This window comes from Colletotrichum lupini, chromosome 7, assembly GCF_023278565.1.
Source record: "Colletotrichum lupini chromosome 7, complete sequence".
In the NCBI taxonomy this organism is placed as follows: Eukaryota; Fungi; Ascomycota; class Sordariomycetes; order Glomerellales; family Glomerellaceae; genus Colletotrichum; species Colletotrichum lupini.
The window spans coordinates 3,817,946-3,835,747 of record NC_064680.1 but is presented as its reverse complement, the minus strand read 5'-3'; the positions used below and the strand labels follow the sequence as shown (position 1 = coordinate 3,835,747).

General features: G+C 54.0%; 7 protein-coding genes across 7 annotated transcripts; 2 read left to right on the top strand and 5 right to left on the bottom strand.

Moving 5' to 3' along the window:
- Positions 1–432: 432 nt before the first annotated feature.
- Positions 433–1,657, bottom strand: CLUP02_14173 (uncharacterized protein; the record flags this gene model as incomplete). The annotated part of the gene is made up of 8 exons (XM_049293105.1): positions 433–486; positions 579–755; positions 863–887; positions 963–1,061; positions 1,122–1,184; positions 1,237–1,344; positions 1,440–1,503; positions 1,546–1,657. The coding sequence occupies 8 exons, from the start codon at positions 1,655–1,657 to the stop codon at positions 433–435; spliced, it is 702 nt and encodes a 233-aa protein (XP_049150251.1).
- A 412-nt stretch (positions 1,658–2,069) lies between these two features.
- On the bottom strand, positions 2,070–4,401 carry CLUP02_14172 (uncharacterized protein; the record flags this gene model as incomplete). The annotated part of the gene is made up of 2 exons (XM_049293104.1): positions 2,070–4,080; positions 4,160–4,401. 2 exons carry the CDS (start codon positions 4,399–4,401, stop codon positions 2,070–2,072), a joined length of 2,253 nt encoding a protein of 750 aa, XP_049150250.1.
- Positions 4,402–4,439: 38 nt separating this feature from the next.
- CLUP02_14171 (uncharacterized protein) lies at positions 4,440–6,114 on the bottom strand (the record flags this gene model as incomplete). The annotated part of the gene is made up of 9 exons (XM_049293103.1): positions 4,440–4,563; positions 4,647–4,791; positions 4,861–4,951; positions 5,018–5,158; positions 5,303–5,395; positions 5,515–5,529; positions 5,639–5,648; positions 5,717–5,880; positions 6,028–6,114. 9 exons carry the CDS (start codon positions 6,112–6,114, stop codon positions 4,440–4,442), a joined length of 870 nt encoding a protein of 289 aa, XP_049150249.1.
- A 26-nt stretch (positions 6,115–6,140) lies between these two features.
- CLUP02_14170 (uncharacterized protein) lies at positions 6,141–10,451 on the top strand (the record flags this gene model as incomplete). Its single annotated transcript, XM_049293102.1, has 10 exons — positions 6,141–6,253; positions 6,316–6,389; positions 6,450–6,647; positions 6,699–6,706; positions 6,760–7,462; positions 7,522–7,623; positions 8,411–9,293; positions 9,350–9,932; positions 9,988–10,360; positions 10,405–10,451. 10 exons carry the CDS (start codon positions 6,141–6,143, stop codon positions 10,449–10,451), a joined length of 3,084 nt encoding a protein of 1,027 aa, XP_049150248.1.
- A 159-nt stretch (positions 10,452–10,610) lies between these two features.
- On the bottom strand, positions 10,611–11,693 carry CLUP02_14169 (glycylpeptide N-tetradecanoyltransferase; the record flags this gene model as incomplete). Its single annotated transcript, XM_049293101.1, has 2 exons — positions 10,611–11,486; positions 11,556–11,693. The coding sequence occupies 2 exons, from the start codon at positions 11,691–11,693 to the stop codon at positions 10,611–10,613; spliced, it is 1,014 nt and encodes a 337-aa protein (XP_049150247.1).
- A 1,326-nt stretch (positions 11,694–13,019) lies between these two features.
- CLUP02_14168 (uncharacterized protein) lies at positions 13,020–15,776 on the top strand (the record flags this gene model as incomplete). Its single annotated transcript, XM_049293100.1, has 1 exon — positions 13,020–15,776. One exon carries the CDS (start codon positions 13,020–13,022, stop codon positions 15,774–15,776), a length of 2,757 nt encoding a protein of 918 aa, XP_049150246.1.
- A 551-nt stretch (positions 15,777–16,327) lies between these two features.
- On the bottom strand, positions 16,328–17,128 carry CLUP02_14167 (short chain dehydrogenase; the record flags this gene model as incomplete). The annotated part of the gene is made up of 1 exon (XM_049293099.1): positions 16,328–17,128. One exon carries the CDS (start codon positions 17,126–17,128, stop codon positions 16,328–16,330), a length of 801 nt encoding a protein of 266 aa, XP_049150245.1.
- Between the last annotated feature and the right edge of the window lie 674 nt (positions 17,129–17,802).

The window sequence follows — 17,802 nt, the reverse complement described above, 5'->3', positions numbered from 1 at the left end:
TGGCATCTCTGTTGGATAGATATCCTGAATTATCTACAGACTACGTCGTCTTGTGGATTGAGTTCCGGGCCGGAGTGGATTGTGCGTGATGCCCGGTTGTGCGTTGACCTGGAGGGACAGTTTACCGAGAGAAGCTGATGATGAAACTCTACTCGAGAGATGACGCTTCTTCCCGGGTCGCCCTACTCTGATGCGGCACCTCGAGGAACAGAGAACAATCAAATACGAATCTACACGGCTTCTGAGTGTCCAAAGTCAAGCATGTGCTGTCCAAAACCTCAGACGCCTCCCCTTAGCCATCGACCATATGTCGACGGCCCGTGACTGTGAGTTTCAATAATTCCTGTCGTCGTCAGAACTAACGTTTTCTTGCCGCGGGGTAACCACGTTTCCGGCATTGGAGAGCATTTCTTCCTGTTTGTCCATGATACATTATTCCAGGGCACGAAGAGACCAGAGCGAAACGAACGTGTCTCTACGCTTTTGCTATGCGATGTGGTGAAATCCGAGTGGAATGGTTTTGTTCGAGTTTGGAGAACCAACAGACTAATACTAATACGGAGAGGAAAGATCATCACCCATATGGGAGAATCCCATGGAATCACAAATATTCCCTCATCGATGGCGCGCCTTCGGCTTTCGGGATCTTGTGTCACAGAAGACGGGGGGTTTTCAAGGGAGCCACTTGTGTTCAACAGCTTAGATAGAGTCTGGAAATCTCGAAGGAAAGCTGGATCTATCGAGTCCATAAACAACTCGTGAACAGCCGATGTGCCTTTTTAGACTACTCTATCTAATATGCGGTGGCAATGTGTTTGTGCTCCGATCATATAGTCATGAAAGGCATAGTGATGACTGCAACCCTTGAGTGGATGACTTCCAGGTCTCTGGCATAAACGTAAGGTCATCTGTCTTCTCATGCCTACCTACCACGTAAGCTATGTGTGCGTGTCCTTTCATACAAGGCGTCCCATGTGAGAGGGCCAAACCACTCTTCACAAGATAGCCAAAAGTCGAAAAAAACAAAAGCAACCCGAGCCAGTATTGAACCTCTAGCCCACCTACACCCGAAAGTCAGCGATGAAGCTTCGGTGGACCATCCAACTAACGGACTTAAATACCCGGAATTGCTGGGAGTTGAGGAGCCCTGACTCCAGATAAGAAGATGGTTGAGAGGGAAGGCGCTTGAGGTGGGAAATGAAGTGGAAGGAAGGAACTCTATGGCAAGGTAGTTACCAGTAGGTAGACACGGAAAGAGGGTGAGTAGGAAATGAGATGGAAGGAAAGTGCGCCTTCTTCCACTCCAAGAATGAATGGAAGGGAAGCCCTGACCGTGGGAAGGTACTAGCATAAGGTATTGTATGCGAAAAGCAAGAAGGATCAGGAAAAGGAAAAGGCATTCCGAGGCTCAGAACTAAGGTACCTTCAGCAGGATTCACATAATCTCAATTCCTGAGGGCTGGCTGGAAAATGCCTGGGTGGGTTGGCTGGGGTATATCTCTACTGGGAAGAATCATCAATACGAGCCCAGAACAGCATGTGTACTTGTTATGTTCTTTATTTTCTGATCAGATAAGCAGCAGTGAGGCATGCCAATGCTCACAATGCTCACATACATCTCTGACCACTGCCTCTCTCCTCCGTCCCACAACTCCATCGAAGCGGGGGTTTTGGGGGTAATAATAAAAATGAGTCGAGCCACACCACATCCCAACCTCACGCCCGAGACCTTTCAACACTCTCAAACACCAAATTGGAATAAAGATGGAAAAACAGTATGTGGGAGAGGCATTCCCCTCTTGTGATAGACCACTCCAATTCCCTTTTCCCAATCAAAAACAGAATCAGATCCCAATCCTTTGCTCTGTACAGTAACGTGAACAACAAAGTAGCAACAACAGCAGTGCGGAAAAATGGCCATCCCGTGCCTTATGCAACGCGAACAAACGGACCTGACCCAAATGCTCAGTACGACACCTACTCTCCTCACTCGAGGCCCCCGGCCGCCGGTCGCTCGCTGTGGTGTGTCGTCTAGGTAATACATGGTGCGCTTTCTAGCTGCGTCGAGTTCAAGAAGATGATGACTCGGAGTCCTTAGCCGCCAAGAGCTCAATCATCTTCTCGTATTCTATGTCCTTGTCCAGAGGATCGCGGCCAACGGCCTCGCAGGACTCTTGGAACACCTCATCTGCCGAAGAGGGCTTCTTGCCCGCTGTCTTTTCGGTTCTCTTCCACTCTTCAAACCATTTCTTGTTGAAACTCCGAACGAATTTGGACGTCACAGGTCCCCAATGCACTGACTGCTGCTTGGGAGCCGGGTGCTCTGGTGCTGTTGACTCTGGTCTCGCTATTTGGCCGCTCAGGCCAGGGGTATCTTTGCCATTTTGCTCGCTGTTGGGTTCTTGCTCTCCACGTGGCAAGCGCATGGCGAGAAGGACGTATTCCGCCCTCGTCATATTGTCCATCACATCGTCCATGTACCTCATGACTTCTTCCTGGGGTGCCACTGCTCTCTGCAAGTACTCGAGGTGACGAGCTGATTGAGCGCACATCCGAACGGTGACAGGCTGGTAGTAATCGAGCTTGGCATCGCCTCCATACTCTAGCTGACTGCCCTTGCGAACAATGAGGAACGATGCGATAGCCTGCTGTCCGCCGGGCAGATACTCGAGAATGCTGTATTTTGGAAACAGGTAACGATCGCCATTTCCACCAGCAAAGTCGAGGCAGACGCCTGAGATCTCAGGCCTCGCAGGTGGCGGAGGGCCCTTTGACCGAAGGGCTTGCTGAGGGGGATGCTGTATTTGTGGGGCTGCTGGAGTCGGGGCCGGTGAAGCAGCAGGCGCAGCTGCCGCTGGTTTGACGGGATGGCCGTTCGCGGTGCCGTTGATGGCAGCCTGTGTCGTCGGGGTTTGAGGCGTCGGGGTGTTTTGCGCACTCTTGAGTTCCTTGTGCAACTTGTCGAGAGATGCTTTGAGGTCAGTGGCGTCGGTGAAGCCAGGCTTGTTGTCGGCTATCCGTCGGATCATATCCTGCAACGGTTTCGCGTCCAGGGCCGCTCTCACCAAGGCCACAACCAAAGGGTCGCTTCCGCGCGGAGGCAGAAGTTCTGATGACTTTTGCTTCGGATTCGTAGCGAGTACGATATCCAGAATCGTCCGTACCTCGTCGGCAAAATACTTGACTGTCCTCCCGTCAACCAATAGCCTGTCCGCTGAAGGACCCTGTTGCCCCCCTTTCTTCTTATACTCCGCCGTGATTTGATCAATGATCTTTTGAAAGTTGCTTAGTTCATCCGGCTTTGCTTCACCAGCGGCGACCCGTTTCATCAAGTCTCGTAGATGGGGGTCCTCAGATGCCTTCTCGGCCAGCGTCATAATGATGGGATCGGTCCCTTGTGGTTTTGCCGCCGGCGGTTTTGCGGCCCCCGGAGCTGGTGTCGGCGTTGAGCTCGACGGTCGTGAGTTTGGTGCTGAAGGTGCCGCAGCCAAAGGAGGAACGGGATGTGATGGCGTCCCCGGTGCTGCTGCTGGAAATGGTGCCGCAACCGCCGGGACCAATGGAGCTACCGGCCGTGGCGGAGGTGGCGTCGCACTGGCGGTCCGCATAGGCTCCAAAGTGCGCGGCGAGGGCATCACTTTGGGTGGCTCATTCGCAGCCGACGAGGGCGGCCTGGACGGTGGCTGCTGAGGAGCAGGTGACGGAGGAGCCGGACTCTGGGCGGAAGGCGTCGGCTTCGACTCGTTGGGACCGAGTGCAGGACTTGGGTTCGGATTTGCTGGTGTAGGTGGAGGGGGCATAGCTCCATTGGGAGGACCATATTGCAAAATGGGCCGAAAGGTAGCTTGCGTGGTGGGTGCGGGAGGTTTGGGGTCTTTGATCGCCCAAAGGGTAACATCGAAAACGTGTGGCTCGATCGTGATTGTGCAGGGCCCAATCTTGCTCATGGTATCTTTGGGTGGATTCTTGGGGTCTTCGGTTGCGTTTTTCTTTCGTCCAGGTTTCGTCCAGTACTTCTCGAATAGTCCCTCGGCCAGCCATTTGTGTCGCGACCGGCTCAGCGATTCGGCAAGAACACCACTATGGGCCAAAGGTCAGTTATGTGCATCCACAAGCTACGGCCAAGCCGACGACTAGATCTCAGGGCATACGGTCTTACCTCTCTTGAAATGACTGATACTCCTTCGCGGGGAGGTCATCGGGTTGGGCATCCTCGACGGTCGGAAGCGGCTTCCCGGCCTGAATGGACTTTGGGAGCGAAGGGGGCGGCGGTGGTGGTTCCTCGACTGGTACTGGGACTGGCGTAACTGATCGGGGCTCGGGAGGGGTGACGGTGCGCTTCTTTGCGACGTGTTCGACACGCGCCGCAGCCCTGGCGGGCAACTTCCTCTTCCTCTCCATGTCGAATGTGCCGTTTCCCCGTCGCAGAGTTCAGGGTATCACGAGTAGGTTCCCGAGCGTGTCGGTATTTTCATCATCAGCGGAAGAAGCCACAGCCCCCGACTGCGCGCGGCGCCGTTGTCGTACTCTCTTGGGAGGAGTGTGGAGGGGGGCACGAATATGCTGCACGTGGGAGAGCAGGGGAGGTGGCAGTGAAGTCGAGTCGTGAATATATCGGCTTTAAGCTATTCGCAGGATATCGGGACTTGTTCTCACGGGGCGGAGTCTGCGTGGGCTTCGCGCGTGGGTTGTGTCGGGAATACCTGTGGAGGAATGAATGGATTTGGAGACTCGGGGAAGGGTTCGTGTGAGTGAGTTGAATTGGGGTGGACGGGATATTAGCATGGGGAGCTTTGTATGGGATGCATCAGCGGCGACCAGCAAGAGACATGGAAAAAAAAGGTACAAAATGAGATGTACCTGAGGCTCCGGCTGGGCTGTTGCCGCCTCTTTTTTCTTTCGGAGATGCAAGAGCGCGGCTGCTCATTCTGCTGCGCTGCTCCTGCTCCTGCTACTGCTTGCTGGGTACCAAGGGACACCCTCCATCACGTCCCACGTCCAGGTAGGTCCTTCCCACTTGGTGCACGTCGACTTTCCGCGGTGCCGTGCCGTCCAGTCGCAGCGGACGAAAGAGCAGGCGGGCTGTGAGTTTAACAGGAACAGCCATATTTGATTGGCTTGGAATAGGACCCGGAAAAACTGGGCACTTTGCCGCGCCCTGGCTGGACGAAGCGCACGGGGCACATGGGGTTTTTGGTTCCATAGAAGGGTCCCGCCCGCCATTCACATCGCGCCAAAATCGTCGCATGCTTTGTCATGTACCTATGTACCACGGTAGGTACCGTGGCGCATGTATCCGTACCTCGTTCTGCAATGCACTCCGGATCATTCCTTCTCCTGCCACATCAACCAAGACGGGAGCCTCCTGTTCCTCCACCCAGTTCCCTTGGATCTCCTATTGCTTTCTCCTGTATGAATCCTAAGGTAAAGCACTTGCCAATGCGTCGCGCAGGTCACCAGATCCACCGAAGTTGCTTACCGGCCGTACTTTGGCTGGTGTTTGCGTAAGCTCACAATGTGTGGGGGATACTGCAGATGTGTGAGTGAATGTGGCTGTGAAGCTTGGAGAAATGGCCAGACCAAATTACTCTCGCGGTACTTTGTAGCCATCTCTCCGCATTTAGCAAATTAACCCGACCATAGGCGCGCTGCCAAGTCCATGCACAAATACCTAATTATCTCAGCAATGGTTGTCATCTGAATAAATCAAATGGACTGAATGAAGCGCTTTTGTTTGCCTATGTCATAAAAATCAATTTGCAAGAAACAGGCAGTGGTGGCGGGGAGAAAAACGCATCTGATACCGACGGATGATCTGTTGTCGTCGGCGTGCGGCTCAGACCAGAGTTGCGAAAGGTCGCCGCATTCTGGGGACTGCGCCTACTAGCGGCAAGTACTTCGGGTTGGCACGCTCAACTACCCTGAAGGAAAGTACACTCAGCTAAAGGCCTCTATGTCACCATCCCTGCGGATTCGCAGGCAATTCCAACCTCAAGCTAGGAACCAGTTCGCCAAGGCATCACTCACGGTGGCCACATCATCGCCACCCGCCATGTGTAGATAACTCGGAAGTCTCTCAATCTCATCTCTGGTGTCTTTCACATCCCTCTGCATCTTTGCATCAGCACAGAACTTCGATAATGACGGTTCCGCTTTCGCCGATCCTGCGGACGGCCGTCTGGGTCGTGGCGGCTCCGCTGGGCCTCTACTTCACTTTCCTGGCCCTAGGCGCAACACCTTTCTTCCAACGACAGTAAGACTTGTTGTCATATATCTCTTGCTCCTGGTCAGCATTCTCTAATGAAATTATTAAAGCTTTCTGTACGCCCACAAGATCAACACCCTCTGGTGGCGTGACGTTGACAAGCCTGAGAGATGGGGCTTTGCAAGTAAGTCTGCGCACCAACCCCCATGTAAGACGCGCCATTGCTGACAACCTCCCTCCAAAGAGGGCCAAGCCACACCTTTTTCGCTCGACACCCCAGATGGAGTGAGCTTGTATGCATGGCATGTTATGCCTCTGCCTCAGTATCTGAAGCAGGAGGAGAGATTCTCAGTGCAGAAGGGTGGCTTCTGCCAAGCTTTCACCGAAACCGAGTCTTTCAAGGCTTTGAAAGAGGATCCGGATGCTCGGGTTGTACTTTCATGTAAGTCATTGAGTATCATGACATATGCTTCCAATCGCTAATTAGTCGTAGTCCACGGTGTAAGAAATGTCCAACTCGTGATTTCCTATGCTCTCATACTGACCATGTGCAGAACGCTGGTGACATTGCGCAAGGCCATAGGCCGGACAGCTACCATGTCATTACTGATACTTCATCATACCATGTCCTGGCAATCGATTACCGTGGCTTTGGTCACTCGACAGGTCGCCCAACCGAATACGGCCTGATCCAAGATGCCGCCACTCTGATCGACTGGGTTATCAATGTTGCCGGCGTGCCCTCGGACCGCATCGTTCTTCTTGGTCAGAGTCTCGGCACAGCCGTGACTAGCGGTGTTGCCGAGCTCTACGCCTCGCAAGGAATCGAATTCGGCGGTGTCATTCTCGTCGCGGGCTTCAGCAACTTGCCTAAGATGCTGAGCGGCTACAAGATTGGCGGCTTGTTTCCCGTGCTGGGACCCTTGAAGGTCTGGCCAGGCTTCTTGGAGTACATGGAGGGCTTCATCTACGACAAGTGGCCGTCGGTCGATAGGCTGGAGAGCCTGGTCAAGCTGACGAAGAGACGTCTGCGCTTGACGCTCATCTCGGCCAAGGACGATGCGGACATTCCCTGGACGGAGAGCAACAAGCTTTTCCGCGCGGCTGCGAATGCGACTGTCCCTGAGGGGCTGAGTGACCATTCATTCGAGGCGTGGAAGGACGTGCGTACTATTCACAAGGGCAAGAACGCCTTTGTAACTACATGGAACGCTGAGCCAAACATCATAATTCGCCAGGAGCTTTTCCCACACGGTGGTAAGTAAACTTAATCGATCAGGCTAGTGTGTGAAGGGCATTCTTTCTAACTCTCGCAGGACACAACGATATCATGGGATATGCGCCTGTAATTCTTGCAGTGATGCGTTCCTTCGACCTCGCAGGCACGGCTTATGACATGGCAGGATCGGATACTAGCAGTAGAACGTTATAATTGCGGTTATGGGCTTTCCATGCCGGTATCTTTTGCATAGAACTCAAGAGCGCCAGCATTAGAGTAGAGCGGAAGGTGTCTAGTTGTTGTACCTTATAGCACCTATTTGGGGGTGCGATTACTTTATTGGGAGAAGGGGTAATTGTGACTTTTGCGTTGGCGCTTCGGTCTCCTGGTTTAGAATCGATCTTATTCAGAATGATTTCCACACTTCCCCGGTTTTCATTCCTGCTGCCTTTAGAGCATGTATGAGCAGACCACTCAATCGCAATACCAACAGAATAGCGTGATACTCGGGGTTATGAATCTTGAGGGGATTTACTCAGACTTTTCAATGATTTATCGCCTCAGAAGAGTATGCAGCAAACTATTGGTTCATTTGACGCACTTTTGATCATACTCCATCACTCGAGGATAACAACTCATGAGGTATTTACACTTATCAAGGGTTTAAGTAGTCACTCAGGAGGGAGCCATAAATGCCAACAAGCAGAAGTTGAGAATGAAGAACATTTCATTTTTCATTGTTGAAATTCTTGAAACACGAATAACTCAATTAAAATGGACCCGTTCACCTTAGTAAACACGTTGAACTTTGAATAGTGACTCTTGAACAAGTCGTCCAGAAGGCGTTGTCATAAATAGTCTTTCGCAGTTTAGCGCCAGGGTGTTAGGAGGGGACTGATCGCCGCACCGCGGGTTGGCACCTTCTGCCCCGCAGTGCCATGGCCCCTAGCAGGTGACCCCGCCATGATGCAGTCACACAAACACAGCTGGAGCCTGTACCGCCTGGGAGCACAGCTGGCACATGAAACTGTCCTCTCTCGCGCCAAAACTTCTTCCCCGCCATTCCCACCGCGCAAGCTTGAACAGAGCTCCAAGAAGCTCCCACCAACACCCCCGAAAATCGACCACTCCCGCCACAAACCGTCGAATCGAGGACAACAAGATGCCTGCCGAAGAGTCCAAACCCCTTGACCCGGCCGTCAAAGACGCCAACGACACCCTTGCCGAGGCGAGCGACAAGGGCAAGGGCAAGGAAGTCGAGGTCGAGTCCGAGGACGATGAGGAGGAGGATGCGCCCGAGAGTGCACCCGGCGCAACTGCAGATGCTCCCAAGAAGAAGAAGAAGAAGTCCAAGAGAAAGAAGGTCAAGGATGCACTCACCGGCAAGCCCAGCGACCCGGAGGCTGCCATCAAGGAGGCCATCGGTGGTCTGACGCCCCAACAGCTCACTGAGCTTCTCGCCCTGAACCCGGCGTTGGCGAACGAGCTCGGCGTTGGAAGCTCTAGCAACAAGTCGGCCGAGGAGACCGCTGCGGCGATGAAGAACTTGAACCTGCAGGACATCATGACGGGTCTGGCCTCGGCTGGCAAGAACGCCAAGGATATGGCGAGCTACAAGTTCTGGGCCACGCAACCCGTGCCCAAGTTTGGTGAGGCGGAGGCTAAGGTTGAGGATGGCCCAATCCGCATTCAAAAGGTGGAAGAGGTTCCTACGGAGGCGTCGCCAATGGTCGCTGGCTTCGAGTGGGTTACAATGAACCTCGAGGACGAGGGGGAGATGAAGGAGGTGTACGAGCTGCTCAACGGCCACTATGTCGAGGATGACGAGGCCATGTTCCGCTTCAACTACTCACCAGCCATGCTTAAATGGTAAGTACTCTGCTTTAAGTAACATGCAGACAGGCCTAAGCTAACCATCTTCGCAGGGCCCTCATGGCTCCTGGCTGGCGCAAGGAGTGGCACGTTGGTGTTCGCGCAACGCAGTCTAGAAAGCTCGTTGCCTTCATTTCCGCTATCCCCGTCAACCTGCGCGTGCGCAAGAACGTCGTCACTTGCTCTGAGGTCAACTTCATGGTTGTCCATAAGAAGCTCCGTGGCAAGCGCCTCGCTCCCGTGCTGATCAAGGAGATCACGCGCCGCAGCAACCTGCGCGAGATCTGGCAGGGTCTCTACACGGGCGGTGTGGTGCTGCCCAAGCCCGTCAGCACATGCCGTTACTTCCACCGCGCCCTCAACTGGCAGAAGCTGTACGAGGTCGGTTTCAGCCCGCTGCCCCCCAATAGCAAGCCGCAGTACCAGATTCGCAAGTACCAGCTTCCGGATAACACGTCGACCAAGGGCCTCCGCGAGCTCCAGGAGAAGGACCTTGATGCCGCAAACGAACTTCTGGCCAAGTACTTGAAGCGTTTCGACATGGCCCCTGAGTTTTCCAAGGACGAGTTCAGGCACTGGTTCCTGCACGACAAGAATGCCCCTGGCGAGCAGGTCATCTGGACATATGTCGTTGAGGTTCGTTGCATGTCCCTATCCCTTCTCTGCCCAATGTATACTGACATCCAGCTAGACCAATGGAAAGATCACCGACTTCTTCTCCTTCTACTGCCTCGAGTCTACCGTGATCAACAGCTCAAAGCACCAAGTCGTTCGTGCCGCCTACCTCTGGTACTACGCCTCCGAAGTTGGCCTGACCACGCCCCTCGACAAAGCCGCCCTGAAGACACGATTGAACTCCCTTATTGGCGACGCCCTGATCTTGGGCAAAAAGAACAAGTTCGATGTCTTCAACGGCCTGTCGCTGCTCGACAACGGCCTCTTCCTGGAGCAGCAGAAGTTCGGCCCCGGTGACGGCCAGCTCCACTACTACCTCTTCAACTACCGTGCGGCCCCTATTGCTGGCGGCGTGGACCGGAGAAACAAGCTCGACGAGGAGAACCTGAGTGGCATTGGCTTGGTAATGTTGTAAGTCGCATGAGATCATGAGCGGATGACGGAGGAGGACAACCCAAGGGTGGTGAGCACAGCGAATAGCTGCATGCATACCGGCGTTAGGGGATGAATGTGAGGTATCACAGTAAATGAATCAAGCCATCACGAGCTATGACTACTCTTCATCGTGTGTCATGTCACAATCTGCCATGCTCTGCTCTCTGGGTTTCCGCCCAGCGCCTACACCAAATCCACGCAATCCTAAGCACTCATCTTTTCCACCGTTGCGATCCTTTCCTCCAACCACTTGTTCATCCACGGCACCCTATCCATAATGGGTGCATGCCCCATCCCCTCAACGAACTCTACGACACCCGGCTGCAGATGCTCAGCCAGTAACCTCCCGTGATGCGAGTCGATCATGACATCGCCTAGCCCGTGAACGACGGCGATGCGCTCCCTGCCGACCTGGTCCGCGAGCTGTTTTAGTTGGGCAGGCGACTTGTGATGCCACCCCGCCGCAACGAGCTGCTGCAGAAACCCACGGATACTGAACAACCCAGGCGTGTTCCTCTTGATCAGCTCCTGCGCCTGGAACCGCTGGAAATTACTCTCGAACCGACCGTACCCCTGCCCGCCGTCCGCCGGACCACACTTGTACGTCGCGTCGTTGGGCAGCTCGGCCGCCTCGTCGGGCATGACGAGCCAGTCGGCGGGGAAGAGCTTGAGCGAGGTATCCGCGATACTCCGGTCCGCCGATTTGGGGACGAGCATGGCGGCGCGGTCGCGCATGTTTTCGAGGAGAGATTTCGTGTTTTCAATCCAGGGGGCCGTGCAGAGCAACGTCACGGAGGCGAAGAGGTTGGGGGCGGCGAAGGCGAGTTCTTGGGAGATCATGCCGCCCATGGAGATGCCAAAGAGGTGGACGGAGCGGGAGGCGGTCCAGCCTACGTGGGTGAGGACTTCGAGGGCGTCGTGGGCCATTTCGGAGGTGGAGTAGCGGATGTAGGGGACGTCGGACTCGCCCATGCCGCGGTTGTCGAGGATGAGGACGGAGTATTTGGAGGCGTTGTCGTGGCCGAAGTATTTTGTTTGGCGCTGCCATGAGGTTTTGAGGCCTGCCAGGCCCATTATGAACTTTTGGGGTTTGTGTTAGTTCAAGGTCTGACGGCGATGAAAACATGGAAGTGGGTGACGATTGCGTACTATGATCTTTGAGGGGCCGTGGCCGTGGATTTCCCAGGCGATGTTGAAGGGGCCGCCTCGGTCCTTGGCGACGGGACATTTTCCCTTGCGATCGGGTTCGAGGTTCCATATTGTTGAGGAGTATGACGGATGCCTCATTGTTTCTTCCGCCGTTGGGAAGACTGGTACTCTGGGGATATCGTCAGTATACATGGCCGTTGCTTAGTTAAGTGGCTGAAGCTTACTTTGTCGCCATGGCTGCTGTTCCGGGAGGGATTATAGAGGTGAAGTTGAGAGCTTTGTGGATCTTAGGATAATCCTACACGTGGGTTCAGTGTGATTATACTAGGTATTGTTCGTGTTCGGGATCAAGAAATCTGGAAATATTTGGAGAACCCCGGATAAGTGGCGTTGAAAGATGTTACAGATGAGTTTGGATCGAACTCGAGGGGGGGCTGTGTATGAGAGCTATGAGCTAGGTATGTGAGCTGAAGAGTGAGAGAGAGGGAAGCTTGATTCTCGATAGATCCCTGCGCCCGAAGAAAGATGCGACGAAAGAAGCAAGCGTTTCTTAATAACGACTTGCAGCTTTAGCGTTCTTGTGGAGGGGGGAAACTGTGCAATCGGATCAGTTTGTCTGAATTACAGAACTACAGAACATGCGGGCTCTCAAGAGACTAAATGCGATCATGGGATTGTGTCAAGCGCAATGCGGTGCGCAAGAGGCGGCTGGTGACGTTGTCCATCGAAGGCGATGGTTATAGAGGTACAGATGTGACACGGGCAGATATGTGGAAATGGAAGTACTCTGGTAACATAGAATCGTGCAACATGGGGTTCCACTTGGACTATGCCTCGGTATCGGGGAGCTCTCATTCACCGCAGGCAGAGCTCCAACCCTGACAAGGACGTTGCATGTTGTTGGTTCCTCCAAGTTGATGATTTCTGGGTAGAAGGATATCAGATGAAGCTGGGATATTGTAGTTTGCTATATGAGAGAGCTAGTCCTTCGTTTTCACGTGTACTGATAAGTGTAATAGTCCCATTGTAGTTGAAGATGGCGTACCTATTGTAAGACGACTTGAGTCTTTGACTTTCCGGAGAGCCATCCGTGGTGGTATTCGAGGGATACGTACCGCCACAGACGATACTGGAAACGGACAGTTGGAGCTCGAGCCACTTGCTGACTGATGGAGACGCCAAGGGACATCTGCCATGTGGTTGACCGCCTTCTCTACCACTGTGGGCCAAAGCGGCAGAATCGATAGCTGGCGCAACTGCGACGTTGCTTACCCTGCACGCTGCTGCTGGCCGTTTCGTTTGCTGGATGATCACCAACGACACCTCTCATCAGCTAGCATCATCCAGAAAAACCAGCATCACCAAACATTTGTCTCTCTAGATCTTCAAGCATTCGAATACGCGAATGCGAAGCCTTAAATAATACTCAACATGCTTCACGTATAGCTACGTCTAGGCACCATCATGTGGCTTCCGCTGCCATCAACCGACACCCTGACGCGGCCACGCATCGCCGTGGTCCTCTTCTCTGCTGTCGCCGCGGCGTCTCTGGGCTACTACACCTACCAGGCCAACAGAGACCAGTACGATGAGGTCCCAGGCCCAGGCCTTCACCGAAGCAATGCCGTCCGCCGGAACCACAGAAGATCACGTCGCAATTCACTCTCCTCCGAAGGCTCCCATGGCGACGAGAATGTCGATCTCGACGCAGAGCGTCCTGCGAACGACGCCGATACGATAGTTGACGGCGGGACGGTTGACGAATGGTGGAACGACCCTAATAGCATGCAACCCCAAGCGCGAGCTGGTCACAACATCGTCAGTCTTCTGTTTAGGGTATCGGAGGACAATGCCAGGCGAAACGCGTGCGTCCATAGAGGATGCGCATGCAATGCCTGCGGCATGGTGCCCATCCGCGGTGTCCGATACCGATGCGCCAATTGTGCCGACTTTGACCTCTGCGAAACCTGCGAATCCCAAGGCGTCCACATCAAGACTCACATCTTCTACAAGATCAAAGTGCCCGCCCCGCCCTTTGGACCCCGCCAGATGCAGCCCGTTTGGTACACCGGTGACCCTGATACACAAATACGGAATCTATCTAAAGGCTTGATGGCTAGACTTAGCAGGGAAACCGGCTTCGAAAGGCCCGAGATTGAAGCTTTCTGGGAACAGTTTACGTACATGGCGAACACGGAATGGCGCGAGGACCCCGACGAGCTGGCGCTGGCCATGGACAAGAAGACCTTTGAGCGATGCCTAGTTCCATCGGGTGGCTCTAGACACGCAACACCAAACCTCATCCACGACCGCATGTTCTCGTTCTATGACACCAACAACGACGACCTCATTGGCTTCACAGAGTTTCTCCACGGTCTTGCATACCGCAAACGCAAGGACAAGCTGCGCAAAATCTTCGAAGGCTATGATATAGACGGAGACGGTTTTGTCAACCGCCGCGACTTCCTACGTATGTTCCGCGCATACTACGTCCTCTACAAGCAGATGCACCGCGACATTCTTGACGGACTCGACGATCAGCTTATGGGCAGCACCGAAGCACAGCAGCTCGTCACTAGTAGACAACCCCTGAGTAGCCTGTTTGGCCGAGAGGGTAGAGTGCCTCGCGCTGATGGCAATAACCGCAGTGAGGGCAAGATCTTCCACCCAAATGGAGATGTGGAGCTGGAACCGGGTAGGCGTGGTGTCGTGAGCGACAATAGGGTCGATACCTCAGGACGAGAGGATGTGCTTACTCGGCTGTTCGCGCCTTACATTGGAAGTCCCTGGTCTCTCCAAATGCGATCTCCTGATAGCGAGCCTGACACGCCATACTGGGATGCTCTGCTGAACCCGCCTACCACCATTGACGACCTTCCTGCTCTGCTTACTGGGCAACGTCGTGAACGCAATGGCATTGATTTCGACTTTGAGATTGAGATGGGCAGCTCAGATGGTGAAGAAGGAGGTAACAACAATTCGGATGCGGAGAACAGGAGTCAACCAGGTGACGACCCGGCACAAGTCAACGGCACCACAAACCACAATCAGAGAGTTGATCCCGATCAGTTCACCAACGCAATGCCTACCGAGAGCCAGCTCAGAGCTCAGGTTATCAACCACAAGAGGCAGATGGCCCCCGATATCGAGCGGAAAAGGCGGCAAGCGGCTAGAAAACAGTTGCACGACAGATGGAAGAGAAGGCAGTTTTACCTTGACGAAGAAGAGGGTGGCCTTGCCCCCGATGGCTGGCAATCCGATGAAGATATCTTGGTGAACCTCAATGGTGTTGCGGAAAGCTCAAAGGCGGCACAACAGCAGACATTACCTCCTCGATCTCGATCGTCGTCAAAGGTTCGCTTCGCAGAAGACATGGATGACTACGAGATCCGATCCAATCCCTCGACATCTTCTAGGAGCGTGCCCGAGCGTTGGGGAGGCATGGAGATTCCTGATGAGGAACGCGACGCAGGCAGGGAGATCCTCTACCAGGTCACGCAGCAGGCCTTCAACGAGCTCCTTGATGCTATATTCAAGGACAAGGAGAATTTGGCCGTCAAGGCAGCTGCGACCAAGGCAAAACGAGATAAGAACAGGCCCCTGTTCGAGCACTTGACTGTCGCTGAGCCGAAGCGCAAGGTGGTCGAGCCACGGCAACCGAGAAAGGCCCTAGACGAGGATAAACCTGTTGCCGAAAGAACCCTGGAAGAACTTCTGATGACTAGCGGTTACAGAATCGGGGAGAATGGCGAAACGGAAAACGTTCCCATCTCAGAAGAGCGTCAGAGGGTGGAAGAAGTCATTGACTCGGATGAGGATGATGTTGAGGTGAATGAAGACAACGAGGAAGACGTCTCGACCGTGGAGGAAGTGGAGTATCGGGACCCTACTATGCCTCAATTCCGTCCGAATAGCGAGGCGGATGAGCCTATGTCTCCTGGAAGCACCCCGCCCACTTCAGACGACTCCTCGTTGTCGACTAAGGGACTCAAGTCGCCCTTGCAGGGAAAGACACCGAAGTCTTCCAAGGAGTCAAAAACCATTCCGCACTTTACGCTGCTGGAATGGAAACGGCTTGATTTAGCCGAGAAGGAAGCTGCCGATCGCGGCGGCTGGGGCAAGCTCAGCTTCGATGAGTTTGAGGAAATCTACAAGAGCCAGGAGAACGCTGGTAATCGTCTGGACTACCTTGGTAGCTGGGTCGACTTTTGCATCCCCTAGCGCGAAGGAAACAACAGGAGACAGGCTGACCAATTACGGCCCTGGCCGACACCGTTTCTCGAAGCATACGCTGCCGAAGATTGCCCCATGGAATACGAGGAATGCGATGAATCCTTAGGATGGGAGGATTCATTGGGATCTTTTGATAGTGACAGCCCGTCTGATCAGTTCACTGATAGCGATGTCCCCTCGAGCATGGTACAGAGTTTTTCAAGCTTGGTGAGACATGCTGCAGTGGACGCGGATGTAGATGCAGATCAGAGACGGCTATGGGGTTGATGCTCGGGCTGCCTTGCACCAGTGAGGTGACTGTACCCTGCATGATAGAAGCTGAAAGGCTTCAGCGTAAACAACATCGTCTTGAGTATTGCATTAGAGCGTTTACTCTCAACCCGGAGTTTTGAAAACAGGGGAAAATGTATATTACTAGGCACTTGCAAATGATCCGCCAGCCAAGCAAAAGTTTTACTGTGTGTTTGAGATTGTTCTTGCGAAAAGAGTGACACTGATTTTGCCATGAATGAGACGAGCCTTACTAGAACGCCCTCCACTTACGATGACAAGATTCTTCCGCCCTCAGTAAAGATGGTCGCACCAGTAATGTTCCCATCCTTCATCAAATACAGATACGCCTCCGCTACGTCCTCGGGCCGTCCAAGCCTCCCAGTCAGCGTCTTGCTTCGGAACCTCTCGATGGCCGCCTCAGGCAGCGTCTGGAACAGCTCCGTCGTTACAGGCCCCGAGGAGACGAGGTTCACACGCACGGGGGCGAGGTTAAAAGACAGGCCCCTGACCAGCCCTTCCATCGCGCCCGAGGCGCAGTCGGCGACGGCCCAGCCTGGCATGGGTCTGTGGGAGCTGGAGCCGTTTGTCAAGGTCAGCGAGGTGTCTGGTCCGCGTGTGATGTATTTCTCCGTGGAGAGGAGGCCGGCGAGAATCGTGGGCGCGTAGGCTCTCATGGAGAGGGACGCGGTGATGTGGGAGGGTCGCGTGTCCGGGAGGGAGGGAAGGGGAGAAGACGCGTCTGCGGTGTAGAGGATGTGGTCAATCTTGAGGGAGCCGTTTGATGTTGCTTTGTCGAGGAGGCGTGTGAGGTTGGCGGGCAGGTTTTCGAGGTCTGCGAGGTCGATTGTGTGGGTTCTGAGCTGGTGGTCCTTGGTGGAGGGGTAGGTTGAGCGCAGGCGGGCTTCGGCAGCGGCGAGTTTGGAGGGGTTGGAGGAGGCTAGGATTACGGTGGCGGCGTGTTCGAGGGATGCTTCTGCTGCTGCGTAGCCTAGGCCTGAGGAGCCTCCTATTATTAGGATGCGTTTGTTGGCGAGTTTGGAGGTGTATTTGGTGGGTTGGGTGGACATTGTAAAGGATTCGTGAAGGGGGAATGATGGTGTCTGGATTAATGGAGAGTAAGATGATGGTAGTTTCTTGCTTGGAGATGAATGATCGGAGGCTGTCTCATGAGAAGTTGCAAGCTCTTCTTTGATGCAGTCTTGGATTTAAGCTGTCTTTTACGGGTTGGATGAGCTGTATTAATGCTTCGATTTGTTCGTGTTCTTCCACCGAAGCGGACGGACAAGATCGGCACTATATCTTGAGAACATACTATGATATTGGTAAACCCACTGCATCAATCACGTCAATGGAGCTTGAGCCGAACTTTGACAGCTGAAGATGGTCTTTTGGTGCCGCATTTCGCCATGACTTTGTCCGCACTGCGTCTCGCCCGCCGTATTCGTAGAGACTTCGGTATCGCGTTCGGACACCGAACGGACCAGCGATCATTTTTCGGCGCCATAGTATGGAGAGGAAGCTTGGTGGACGGGGCCGAACCTACTTAATTTGGACTACTCTCGTCCGATAGTTGCGCCGCTCGTAGACTCCAAGGCCGCGCATCCCGCGGAGTGGGCCTCCCAAATGGACCCATATATTCCGACCTCCGCCGGATGCCGGACCCGGATGGAACCCTTCAGCCGCCCCATAATCTGACTGCTCCACAACAACTCCAGCCCCCGCCAAAGCTGACACCGGTCAC